The sequence below is a fragment of the Loxodonta africana genome, chromosome 9, assembly GCF_030014295.1.
Source record: "Loxodonta africana isolate mLoxAfr1 chromosome 9, mLoxAfr1.hap2, whole genome shotgun sequence".
Classification (NCBI taxonomy): Eukaryota; Metazoa; Chordata; class Mammalia; order Proboscidea; family Elephantidae; genus Loxodonta; species Loxodonta africana.
In genome coordinates, this window is record NC_087350.1 from 97,543,283 (window position 1) to 97,556,957 (window position 13,675).

The 13,675-nt window shown below is 41.7% G+C and overlaps 1 protein-coding gene across 2 annotated transcripts in view; it reads left to right on the forward strand.

Annotated features, from left to right (window-relative positions):
* The window catches only part of SLC24A2 (solute carrier family 24 member 2), a 280,639-nt gene that overhangs the window by 195,896 nt on the left and 71,068 nt on the right, over positions 1–13,675 (forward strand). The window contains exon 4 of one of the 2 annotated variants that reach the window (XM_003407338.4): positions 12,935–12,985. The exons of the other annotated variant lie outside the window; for it this stretch is intronic. Coding sequence (XP_003407386.1) covers positions 12,935–12,985 — 51 coding nt within the window. The remainder of the gene's footprint in view (positions 1–12,934; positions 12,986–13,675) is intronic. 2 annotated transcript variants of the gene reach the window in all.

Sequence of the window (13,675 nt, forward strand, 5' to 3'; positions counted from 1 at the left end):
TACAGCAATGGATTTGGGGTTGGGTATTTACAACCAACAATGAGAAATGTTGTACGATGAGAAAGAAATTATGTGGTGTGGTACCTAATTCATTTCTCTCCAAAAGATCCAGATTGCATCTGGGATCTGTAGCTTCAAGATGTTCAGCAGACTAAAAAAAAATCTTTTTTCCAACATATTGACTAAAAATCTGAGAACACAATTACTGTACTAATTTTTTAATTATGCTGAAACATCCTTAGGCCGCTGTTTGAATGGTTAGGTGTTAGAAGGTCATGGCAAGCCCTGCCTCCTACATCATCAGGTCGCTAGTTCATCGGCAGGCATTTGATGATATTTAATCTAAGATGCATAATTGACTGTTTTTTAAATATATCTTTATTTTTTACCATATCTTTGCATCCTGGATTTAAACTCATTTATATTGCCCCACTTTATTCAGTATGGTATTTAAATACAAATAATGGTAAATAGAGGAGCCCGGATGGCACAATGGTTAAGCACTTGGCTACTAACTGAAAAGTTGGTGGTTCGAACCTACCCGCTGGCTCCACAGGAGAAAGACCTGGTGATCTGCTCCCACAAAGATTACAGCCAAGAAAAGCCAATGGGGCATTTCTACTCTGTCACATGGGGTTGCTAAGAGTTGAAACCAACTCAGTGGCACCTAACAACGGTAAATAAGAAGTCCCTGGGTGATGCAAAGGTTAACTTCCTTGGATGCTAACTGAAAGACTGGCAGTTCAAGCCCACCCAGATGCCTAGGAAGAAAGACCCAGTGATTTACTTCCCAAAAAATCTGCCATTGAAAACCCTATGAAGCACAGTTCTACTCTGACATGCATGTGGTTGCCATGAGTCAGAATCAACTCAATGGCAACTGGTAATGGTAAATGGATTTATACTCAAAATATATGAAATTTAGAATGTGTGAAAATTCTTTCCACTTAAATTTAGATTCCTTGAACCCTTCATAATTTTGCATAATTGTTTCCATTGTGATAGGGGTTCAAGTGTTCAGGGAAATGAAATCCTGAGCAGTACTGCAATGTGGGAGCCGTGGTGGTGTAGCAGTTAAGTGCTTGGCTACTAACCAAAAGGTCAGTGGTTTGAACCCACCAGCTGCTCCACAGGAGAAAGACATGGCAGCCTGTTTCCCTAGAGATTACAGCCTTGGGAAACCTACAGGGCAGTTCTACTCTGTCCTATAGAGTCGCTATGAGTCGGAATTGACTTGATGGCAAATCACGAGGATAGTTTTTACTCTGAGTTACTTTCACTCAGTGGCATTCATTTCCTTCCTGTCTTTCAGTTTTGTTTTTACCTTTAATTTCATTGTGTTCTCAAATTCTCTTGCCTTCTCATGCTCCTCTCTTATCCCTTGCCTTTTTTTCCCCATCAGCTAGCAGAGGTTTTAGTTTTTTTTATTTTGTTGTTTTTCCATTCCTCCCCCTAGTACACTGCTCTTGTGTGCCTTCTGATATTATTTGGTGCTGAACACACCAGAGGGTGGAAACTCATCTGTGCTCACCCAGGGGCTGGAATCATTCAGCACAGATGCCCTCTACCCAGCAGAACCCACTGAGTCTAGCCAGGCTGCAAGATGGGATCCAGGAGGACATCCAAGTTGTTCTCTAGCTAGCATGCAGCATCCATTCTGTGTGCCAGTGATTATCATTGCCTCTCCCAAGCTATTGCTGCCATTTTGTCTGTTGAATGCTGAGGACTCTCCTCACGGCTCTTTTTCACTGATGCAAATCCTCCCGCTTTACAAAGGCATGAGAGGGTTTCCCAGAGTTGAAACTACGTATGTTATTCCCAGGCTCCTTCCCCACAGATGTACTGAAGTCAGAATAGTTGAAACTGCAGTGAGAACACTAAAATGGAAGGAGTCGTGAGCATCAGCACCAATGGCAACTAGGCTGAGGCAGATGAATAGAGCGCTACTAAATGGAGATTTCATTCAATTTGGCAGCATTTGTTGAACACCTATGGAGTGCCAGGAGCTCTGCTGGGTGCTGGAATTAACGAGATGAGTGTGATGATTCTTTGCCCTAAAGGCAGAAAGCAAATAGATGATGGTACACATGGTGAGCACAGCAACAGAAGCGTATACTTGGAACATAAATGACACAAAGAAGGAAGTGACTTACCCTAGGAATAGGGACATTCAAGAAGGCTGCCTGGAAACCAAAACCAAAACCAAACCCGTTGCCATTCTGACTCATAGTGACCGCATAGGACAGAGTAGAACTGCCTCATAGGGTTTCCAAGGAGCAGCTGCTGGATTCAAACTGCAGACCTTTTGGTTAGCAACCAAGCTCTTAACCACTGCGCCACCAGAGCAAGGCCTCAAATCTCGGTTCTGAAGAATTAAATAGAAAAAGTAATAAAATTCCAATATTAAAAAAAAGAAAACACAGGATTTAGAGGTATAAAACAGCACATTGTATTGTCATTCTGCATTTTGCAGAATTACTCTGGTAACGTTATGGAAGGGGCTGGAGGTAGACAGGTGATAAAGATTAGAAAAAGAAAGTTCAAATAAGACTATTACAGTAGCTTAGGCAAGGCCTCAGACTAAGACGGACTGTGAGAATTGAGCAAATATGACAGAATTGAGGATATTTAGGGGGTAGATTTGGCAGGGCTTCTGACTAGTTGGATTGTGGGAGTGGCTAACAGAAGCATCGGCATCACTTTTGGGCCCTGCCCCACGGGGCTTGTCCACCATGTTCACGTGTAATGTAACCAAGCTCTTATTTCTGTGAAAGACAACCGTGGGCCCATCTGTACACACCACCTCTAGGTCCTTTTAAAAAAGTGGGAAGGGAGATGGGAAGAGTATGGAATGTTTTGCTACATTTATTGAGTAATAAATGTGTTTGTGTCCCTACACTCGATTTGGTAGAATTTAGTCAGAAAGTATCTTTTGCTTGACTTTATAAACATAATCTTTCAGTTCGAAGACATAAAAAAAGTATACCCAAGATGCTAAAAAATGTCATTAGTGAAAATGTTAGCTTCTAACCCCCCCAACCCACCGAAAACAAAATTTATGGAGAACATTTTTTCAAAATTTGATACATCAAACAGATGTTCTGAAATGAGAAATAAATTCTAAATGTTGCATGGCTGGTTTCAGACTGTATTTGCTATTCAAACATTTTTTTCACTGCCTTTAACAATATTATTTTCTTCCTTGAAACTCCATCTAAAAAGGAAGAGATCAAGTAGAATGCTAAATGTCCAACCAAAAGGTCTGAATTTATGCACATGAAGGCAAAGATAGTGACAGCAGGAGTAACTGATATTTATTGAACACTTACTGTGAAACAGACACTATGCTAAGCGTTTCACATGAATTAGATCATTTAATCCTCACAGCAATCTTACGAGATAGGAACTTCTATTATAACCGTTTTACAGAAAATGACAGGGAAGGTTAGAGTACTTAAATAATTTTCTCAAGGACACAAGGGAAGTAATTGATGGAGCCGTGTTAAAATCCAGTCTTGCTGGACCCCAAAGTCCACTCACTTAGCAGCTAGTCACTACTATTTTTCCAAACAGCATGGAGTCCCTTTTGAGCATTCCCTCTGAAAATCAAAACTTAAAGACCCTTGGATCGTCTCTTTCCCTGAGTCATGTCAGCTGCCATCCAGTAGGCCACCAACTCATGATGACCCCATGCACAACAGAATGAAACGCGGCACCATCCCATGACCAGTTGCAGGTCAGACCATTGTAATCCATAGGGTTTTCACTGGCTGATTTTCAGAATTAGGTCACCAAGTGTTTCTTCCTAGTATGTCCGTCTTAGCCTGGCAGCTCCTCTGAAACCTGTTCAGCAGCCTAGCCACACACAAGCCCCCAGTGACAGATGAGTGATGGGTGTGCTTGAGATGCATTTAGCCCAGAATCGAACCTGGGCTTCCTGCATGGAAAGCAGAATTCTACCACTAAGTTGTACATTCTTTAAGTACAGCAAACCTGATAGCAGATTCTACCAAAAATATGCAAGATTTACAGGCTTCCTTTGGCATCATGTAATTTGTCATTATTTTTTTCGTTCTTCTTTTTTAGTTGTTTATCCTCTACTAATATGGTGCCCTGGTGGCACAGTGGTTAAGAGCTAACCTGCTAACCAAAAGGTCAGCAGTTCGAATCTATCAGCCACTCCTTGGAAACCGTATGGGGCAGTTCTACTCTGTCCAGTGTGGTCACTATGAGTTAAAATCTACTCAACAGCAATGGGCTTGGTTTTTTGGTTTGGTTTCTTCTAATATAAACTTGTGAAAAGAATGTTAAAACAAAACTTTAATCTCGGGTGGTCACTTCCCGTGACTTACTATGTTAGCCTGATTAACTCGTCACTCACATGATTTTGGCCCAATCAGAAAAGTGATGGTTCCCATATATTGAGCACTCCCAGTGTTCCAGGCATCATGTAAAACCCCTTACAGCAACACAGTGAGGGCATGCTAGTATTATCCCCATTTTACAGCTGAGGAAACCAAGGCACTAAAAGCTAAGTATCTTACTACTTAGGTCACACAGCTAATAAGAAGTAAAGTCTGGACTTGAACCCACGTCTGTTGACTCCAAAGCTTATGCTATGCTGTAACACCTCTGTGTTCCACATCATAGCGATAAGGTCTCCTGACACCAAGTTCAGTTTGATTTTGTGAAGATCAGAAGAATGCTGTCAGTGGGAATTTCCTGATTTATTTGAAGGAAAGCCAATAGGTGCTTTAAAGGCATAATAATAACTACCACATATTTAATGAATATTAATGTGCCTGTAATCCTTACCACAACCCTACAAGACAACTATTATTATTCCCATTTTACGTAAATGTAGAACTGAATCTCAAAAAGGTTAGGTAACTTGCCCAAGGTTACATAGCTAGTAAGTGGCAGACCCAGTTGTCAAGTCAAGGTCTGTAGGTTCCATACTGTACATGTAGCCATCACGTTATACTGTCACTTGCTTTTCTCCTTCTTTTGGGGAAGAAAGAAAACATCTTGGCAAAGTATCAGTGTTTAAAATTATCTAAAAATTGTCTTTGATGTTTTCAGTGACACAACTAAAAGAATGCGTGTGAAAGGCAAGACATCTTTAAACCATGCTGTTTTGGGCTGACTCTCTTGCCTAGATTACTCATTGTTTTTGTTTTAAAAATCCTTTCTAGAAACCTACCTGTTCTATCCTGTACCCTTCCAGTCTCCAGCCCACCTCCAAAGGAAAGCTGCAGAACAGCACACCCAGCTTCAATTTTTCTTGCTTGATCATGCAGAGCATGTAAAATATGGCCTGGGTCAGCTCTTCACAGGACAGAAATCAGTAACCACTGATATTGCTAAGCAACACCACAGAGGAGCAAGGCTGCAAATTAGGTGACAAATTTATAAGAAGTCAGAGTGTCTAGGGACTCACTTGGTCATTTCATTAGGAGCCATCTGGATGGTCCACAGTAATGACCACGCATTATTGTTCACTGTTCAAGGATGATAATTCTCACATAATTATATTGGCACCTCCCCTGGTGATTCTAATCCACATTCAGAACCTTCTGTTGTCTTTTCCATAGCCCAGATATTTCTCTGCAAGATAATTGGGAATGGTTACACCTAATGGGCAACTTCTATTCCTCCCAAAAATAAAATTAAAAACAAAAAATCACCCCCTTGGCTTGTGTGATGGCAGAGCTGGCTGGGCAGAAACATGTGTTAAGGAGAGAATTAGTCATGGGATCATCACAGCTCAGTCTACCTGACATAGGCTCCACCTTAGTGGTCCCAGAGGAGACTGATTTGATGGGATTCACTCTGCTTCTAAGCCAGAGGTGAATGAGCTGTGGTACCTACATCAGGTGAGAGATGTAAGTTTCAAGGGAGACAAGGAAGCGAGCCAGAGTCCTTGACCTTCTGGAAATGGGTTACTGAGCAAGGATTCCTCCCAGTTCCAGCAGCCCAGCTGGTCTCATTCATTCATTCAACTAATATTTACAAGAAAATTTGACTAAGCAAGTTGATTTTAAACCAAGGATTACAAATTGGCCCAGAGTGTGTTGTAAAATTTGAAATTAGTTGCCACCATTTAAAAACCAAATTTCACATAAAAATACAGGTATCTGGCTTCCCTTGAATAATCAAAGGCCTGTCAAACGGAGCCTGCATTCCCCTGTGCAAGCCACAGCTGGACTGAGTGGTGCTTCCCCTTTTTAGGCGTGCACTGTCCAGTTTTCCATAATCCCTACCACTCCCTAATGTTTTCCCCAGCCCACTTCACTCACCTACATGCCTGGCTTCTGTAGGCTTTGGCATGCACACCTCTATTTGAAATAGTTCATCAGTGCTTTGTCAGCATGCCTGTTATACTCCAGGTAATGGGCCACATGCTGAGGATCATTCCGACTCCTGCTTTGGCCACAGATGTGGTATCAATATTTCCTGGAGGCTGGGGCCTCAAAATGATGTCAGCAGATGGACATAAACAAGGAAGGGTATGTGGAGAGTGAGGAGATAAAAATGGCACAATATCAAGTAAGTGTGCCAGAAGGTCGAAAAGGAAGAGTATTTTATGACAAGGGCTAGATTCAGAAAAAAAAAAATTCAGAGGGTATGAAAATTAGGTGATACATCTCTCAGAGGTAACCATGTGCGTGTGTACATGTGTGTTCACATATCCTGCTTGAAACTCAACAGCTGATGGAGGCTAGCCCTTTATTTCCTTTGCAATGTTCTTGCCTTGTTTCCGAAAGCCTAAGTAATAGGTTTTAATCTCACGGAACAAAAAGAAATACTCATTAGCATGGATTGGGAAGGTTCTGGTGTGCAAAGAGCTCCACAGGGCAAAATCATCTCCGTTCATACCTTGTGTATGACATATATATGTACCACATGTTGAGTACAGCTGTCCCTGGACAAACGTGTATGCATTTAAGGGCCTCTTCGGTAAGCTTAACATGTGAACATCAATCCCCCACCAAATGTTAAGCGGAGCTTCTGCGATGAGTCAGTCCTTTGATAGCTTTTTTTGTACAAGATTTTGAATTTAATTGTTAAAATATTCCTTTTCTTCTGACTTGAGTGAGAAATGAGGAATTATGGTTGTTTCCTCATTTAACCTCAGTCTCTTGAAGGTTTCTTTTCTAAGTTTAAAAAATTACTTCATTTGGCATGAACGTTTGATATATAAAAGAATAATCATCAAAGAAATTCATTAATTCTGGTGGTCCATTCGGCCGCTTTTGAGATGAAATCTAACAAAAAAAAAACTTAAAACTGGAGTGTAGTATAAGGCATCACTTAACTCAGAATTCACGTTTACTTTGATTAATATTTTCATAGAAGGGGACGAGAGAAAAAAAGATGAGAGTGCTGTTTTAACCCAGAAACGCTGAAAGGAACTTAAAAATAGTATAAATCTACAAATATAAATGTTATGTTTGCAGGGGGTAGAATGGGAAATTATAAATATTGACCCTTATACTATCTATTTACAAAACTTCCAAACAAACACTTTTACCTGATAACAAAAAGAAATTCACAGATTTAAAAAAAAAAAAAAAAAAAGGCCTTCAGGCTAAAACATTAATACTGCAAAACATGGTTCTGGAAGTTAGCCAGGCAGCCTTTTACCAGACTGAAAGTTTTTCTTTTGACAGTCTTCCTTGTGTGTAAGGGAAGGAGAAGCCTAGAGGGTTTTGTTGACTTGTACATGTCAAGTATAAATTGGAGCCCACCCACAGAGATGAAGTTTGACTAGGGTTTAACCAGGAATCCCTGGGTGGCACCAATGGTTACGCACTTGACCACTAACCTAGCGTTTGGTTGTTCAAACCCACCCAAAGGCACCTTGGAAGAAAGGCCTAGCGATGTGCTTCCAAAAGGTCACAGCTATGGAAACCCTATAGAACACAGTTCTACCCTGAAACACATAGGGTCACTATGAGTCCAAGTTGTCTTGATGGCAACTGGTAGGGTTTAACGACCTCGTTCTGGGCTGAGTTAGATGTTCATGGTGTCCCTTTGGCAGATAATGAAGAGGGATACCAATAACTGAGTTTGTCTGTGCCACCCCAGTGACAAGTACTTTATAGGCATTTTCTCATCTGATCCTCCCCAAATCCTCCTGAGAATAGGTATTTCTTGCTCTTATCCCCATTTTACAGAAGAGATTGAGGCTCAGAAGTGTAGGTATCCTGCTTAGTGAAACAGCTCTTAAGTAGTAGAGCTGTCTTGCTTAGTAGTACTCCTAACCTTGATAATGACACTATGGCCCAAGAAGCCTCAGGCATCAGTGCCAGCCTTCCTGACCTCAGTAAATCCAAGGAAGATCAACAAACCAAAACATCCTGAACCTCACTGTCAGTTGGGAGCGTGCATCTGTCGACTTTATTTTTAAAATGCAAGGAGAGCACATGGTACAAGCAAAGTGCTGTTCTAGGTTCTGTTGGGAGGGATCTAAAGAAAAACAGAACCCCTGCCTCTAAGACATGGAAAACCTAGTGGGGGAGATTCGCTCACAAACAAATATTAGGCGGGGGGGTCCCTGGGTTCCAAGCAGGAACACTGGTGCTGTGATGAACAAAGGGTCCACTTTTCGCCTCCTGCTCACATGGTTATGGTCCACGTTCCACCATTCCCATAGATCGGATAGTAGAAGAGCAAGATTGTTGAAGAGACTTCTTTTAAATACTGGCCCCAATATAGCAGCGTATATCTTTTGTTGTCCAGCAACAAATATCTGTTTAAAACCTCTATAGGTATGGGTTGATTCTTTTTTTTTTTTTAACAAGCCCGTGTAAAAGGCCAAGTTCTCTAAATGCCCTGCTTGGTGTTGCACGGATTCGCCTTCACTCCTCCTTACGGTGTTTGCGATAATAATAGCTGCCCTTTATTGATTATCTAACCTGTGTCATTATCTCATTTACTCCCAACTGCAGACTTACGGGTCCTGCACCCCTTTACAGCTAAGAGAACCAGCACTCAGAGAGGTACAATTTGCTCAAGTCACACAGCTAGTAAGTGGCAGATCTTGGGTTCAGACCTATACCTATGGTTTCCAAGCCCCTGTTCTTAACCCCCCATGCAATTGAAAATACTACTTCCATGGGTGTGGTAGGATCCAGTAATCATGCACACTTCCTTGATAGGTGTTAGACAACTTTACCAAGAAGGTACTGCCTGTATAGAGAAAGCCTTGATTTTTAGTCCTTCACATGCAAATAATACCAAAAATAAACCTAGCTCTTTGATTTAAAAAATAATCAAGTTAATCATTATCTTTTCCATCAGCTAACACATAATAGATGCTTCTTCCCAGTGATTTCTTTACCTCTATTTTTTGTTCCAATAAAATGAAGTCAGCAAAGATGCTTTTATTGACTTTCTGTTTTGTAAGTCAGAGCTTTGAGGGCCTGAAATGTGCCGCTCCCATCTGGGAGGTTTGCTGATGAGGTTTTGTTCTAATAAAAAGAAGGCAGAATAGATGTTTTCATTGACTTTCTGTTTTAAACGTCGAAACTTTGAGTGCCTGAAATGTGCCGCTCCCATTTGGGAGGTTTGCTGACGAACGACTAAGAATGCCAGCAGCCTTGCAAGTGGAGCTGAGAGAGGCAATGCTGGAAGGAGAAATCTGTGTCCGTGCCCTTCTCAGCAAAGGAGGAAAGTAGGAGCCCCAAATACTAGTTCTTACTCACTGATTGTTTGAGATTAAAGGCAGGACCCTGCCATGATTTTATCTGTCATAAAGTGTGGACAAGAACTCAGAGGTACCTTGAAGTCAAGTAGTGAGATGGATGCAGAACCTGGAAGGAAATGGACAGAGGAATGATGCAATGGTCAGCCCCCCTGGAGATCTAGAACCTGTGACCCCAGCTGTCCAAATGGCATGAAAGCCAGTATGGTGGCCACAATGGGTAGCATTCATGATTGACTTACAGGCCCATCCCAGACACCAACTGCTGGGTGCTGGAATTTTTTCTTAGGCTTTGTGGCCTTGCTAGAGAATGTAGAAAAGAGACACCGGGTGTTACCCAGGTTGAAGCACTCACTGGTGAGGCCTAGCTCCTCCCGTCCTGGCCCTTCTTGCTCAGTTGATGCAATGGACACTACCGGAGTGGGGCTGAACAGCTTTCTCTTCAACTCCCTCGCTTCCTCCCTCTTCTCCCAAAGAAACTCAGTTTGGATTTGGCCTGGTTTGAATCCTGATCCGATGATGCTACAAGGGGTCTTGGTTGTTCTTTGTTGGGCATGTGCTGATTGGAGGCCGTGTTCCTGGGCAGGTGAGTTTTCAATCCAGAGACCCGCCCCTCAGGCCCTGTTAGCCAGGCAGCCCTGGCTACAAGCTGTCAGCAGGCGGTGGCTGAGGCCACTTCCCAGGAGGTGTCCATGGGCTGTGGGACACCAGCCAGGTGTGTGATGTGGTCTGGCTTGTGTGTGGATATTGTATCTGTCCTAGTTGCCTGTCACAGCCCTCTTCCTGCATCTCCTGAGGCCTGACCCAGGAGAGACTGGGGTCTGGCTCTTGGAGATGTGCCCCGCTTGCCTCGGGATGCCACTGCTGAGCACCTGGACAGTATGGAGCACTGCAGTCACCATCTCGTCACCCAGGTGCTATCAGTATTTAAAATGGTATTCTAACAGCCTGGTTTCCTTCTCTGTCCTTTTCTGCCTTTAACTAAATGGCAAGCCGGGCTCCCTTCTCTTGGGCAGGTATCATTCCTTACCCCCACTCCACCCTTTCCTCACTCTACTTTGAGTCGCCAAGTCACCAGGTGTGATTCTGCTTTTCACTATTCTTATTCCTTCTCTTCCACCATCTTTATCCACGTTTTCGGTGTGTTCTGTCCAGGTCTTGTCCCTTGTCCCATTCATCATCCAAGGAAGCAGCCAAGTACCACTCTAGACATCGCCACAGTGGCAAAAAAAAATATGAGCTTTGTCGGACATGAATAGTTCCAATTCCAGCTATGTACAAATAAAGTGATTGTTAAAGGACACGATTGTATTTATTTGTACCACATTCCTCAAGAGATCAGGTAAAGAATAGTATCTGCCACACGCAGATGTTTGACAGTTCCGAAATGATACATGAAAACAGGTGTGTGCAGAGGAGGTTTTCAGCTAAAAAGACAGAGCCATTAACATGCAATAATGTATCTTCACTGTGTAGACTATTGTTACTTTGCAAACACAGAGCCACCCACGTTCCATTTCCTGAGCAAATAATAGGAAATGCTAGCTGCTGTGCTATTGCTTTACCTCAGAGGAGGAAGAGAGGTTACAAAAAAGTTAAGTGGCTTCTGTAATTCATCAATTTACTGCAAGATTACACACACACATTATATGTGAAGATCTAAGCATACCACTGTGAACATGTGTCTAATATTTAGGAAGGTATTTAGATCATTTAAAAATTCCAAACTTGTGCAATGCCATAATGTCATAAATAGACTACTGTTCTTAAAATACCAGAAAAAAAAAATATTTCACTGAAGAAAATCCCCAGAAGTCAGTTAAAAAAAAATTCTTGTTATTAATACAAAATCCAATTTCATATTGAAGCACCTGCATCCTTTGTAATATATCAAACAAAATCCAGAATAGGCTGGTTTTTGCACAAACATAAAGCTGAAGTGATTTTTCTCCCCAAAGCATCATTTTGTACGAGTGTGCTAAAGTAACTTTAGGTTAGGCATGTGGAAAAACTATATATGGACAGAGAGAGTGAATGTATAATATAAATATAAAATAGAATACTTATTATTGTGTTTTAAGCTCGATCTTTCATCTTGCACACGAAGCCCATCAATTACTAGCTGGTTCCTATGTGGATCTCTGGCAGCCATCCAAGTTAATGGGCTGTGGAAACATTCTGCAGAGTCACAGGAATATCTCTTGAATCTAATTAATTTCTTGATGTTTATTGGCAGAGTTGTTATGACCAGGAAGGATATTTTTAACCTGTTCAGTGTAGCTTAAAACAATCTGAAATTTTCAGATGAACAAGAATATAAGTTTCTATTTCAGAACTGAAGTAAGAAAACTGAAATAGTGCATCCCCACCTTCTCCCTCTCCCCCAACCCCAGCTGCCTTTGCCACCAACTGACTCAGTGCAGCCTGCTTTCTGCCAGTGGTTTGCTTTGCAGCCTGAGTCTTTTGGTCATTTTCATACAGAGAAAGGGCTGCTGCCCTCCGCCTGCCCCCCACATGCAGCAGCAGGCGATACCTTGATCTGGGAGTTGCAGCTACTCTTCACCTGTCTGAGCCAGGTGCTCTTCCCTGGGTTTGTTCCTCCCTCTTTCTCCCAGACCTGGCATCTGCACACATGGTATTATTCAGTGTAAATTAAAAAAAAGAAAAAAAAAATTTTTTTTTTTTAACAAGACAAGACGTGAAAGGGAAGGTTAGAGCCTGGTTTTTCATTTCAGGGCTTCCCATGTGGTCTTTCTTAAACTCTAGAAAGTAGTTCTATTGAAGAAGAGCTGTGAAATGAATTTCCAGGACTGTTTCTGGTAAGGGAGCCCTGTGTCTGTAAGTCTCAATAGGCCTGGACATTGTTCTTGTCCAGTCCCTTTCTCTTGAAGCGTCACCTCTACAAACATGATAGAGCTGGGCTAGACCTGCTGTGAAGCTATCTTTGCCAAGTATCCTTTCTCATCAGATGTTAAAATAACTGTGTCCTCTTCTGTAATGCAGGGCACATCCTACCCCCAGAAGAATAATATATTTTAAGTGATTTCTGAAAATGGGCCGTGAAAGCCGTCTGCCACATGGCCCATGTTTGCACATCTCTATATAGTTATGGTTGCGGAATTTGACAGTATAACTCTGAATCTGATTAATTAAGAATGTGTAAAAACAAAGTTCTTGCATTACAGCTCGTTCCTTATCTTTGTGTCTTTTACTGTGATGTTGTAGAACTTGGATCATATGGAAAACTAAAATATTATGACACAATGACTGAAGAAGGTAAGCATGATTTTAGAATTGTATGCATTGGCTTTTTTTTTTCGTTTACGGTGTCTGTTGCTTGCCCATTCTTCTTTTTTTTTTTTTTAATCTTTTTTTTTTCCTTTTTTGCATGACTTCAGTGACATTGTGTAATTTATTATTCTTTCTGCATTTTCGTCTAGTTTTTGCCATTGTGTTTATTTGGAATTTGGAGACATGCAATACCATGGGTAATCATGTTATTCCATTCAGAGGATCCAAACCATCTTGACTGTGTAACACTCAGAGAAATGGTGTCAGCAGCATAAACACAAGCAAGCACAAGCCCACTGTGTCAGCATTGCTTCCCCATTTACCCACAACAACATATAGAAACACATGCATCCAACACTGTTCTTGTAATATGCCTGCAAGTTCACGGCAAAGGAGGATGTATATTCTGGTGATTTTCTGATATCTGCAGAAGAAGGAGTCACTCTAAAGTAACCCATAGACTGAAGACCCCAAACCAGAGACCTGGTTCTGGAGCAGACAGCTAAGGGTTCACGGCTAGACCCCCGCAGCTCCTGTTGACTGAGACAAGAAAGAACATTACTTTGAGAGGCTAGAGCCACAAATCCACCCAGTGAGAGAGGACATCAATCTCTTTTTCTCTTAAATTTTGAGGTTCCCATTCTGTGAGGTTAGGAATATCATTTTAACCATTTT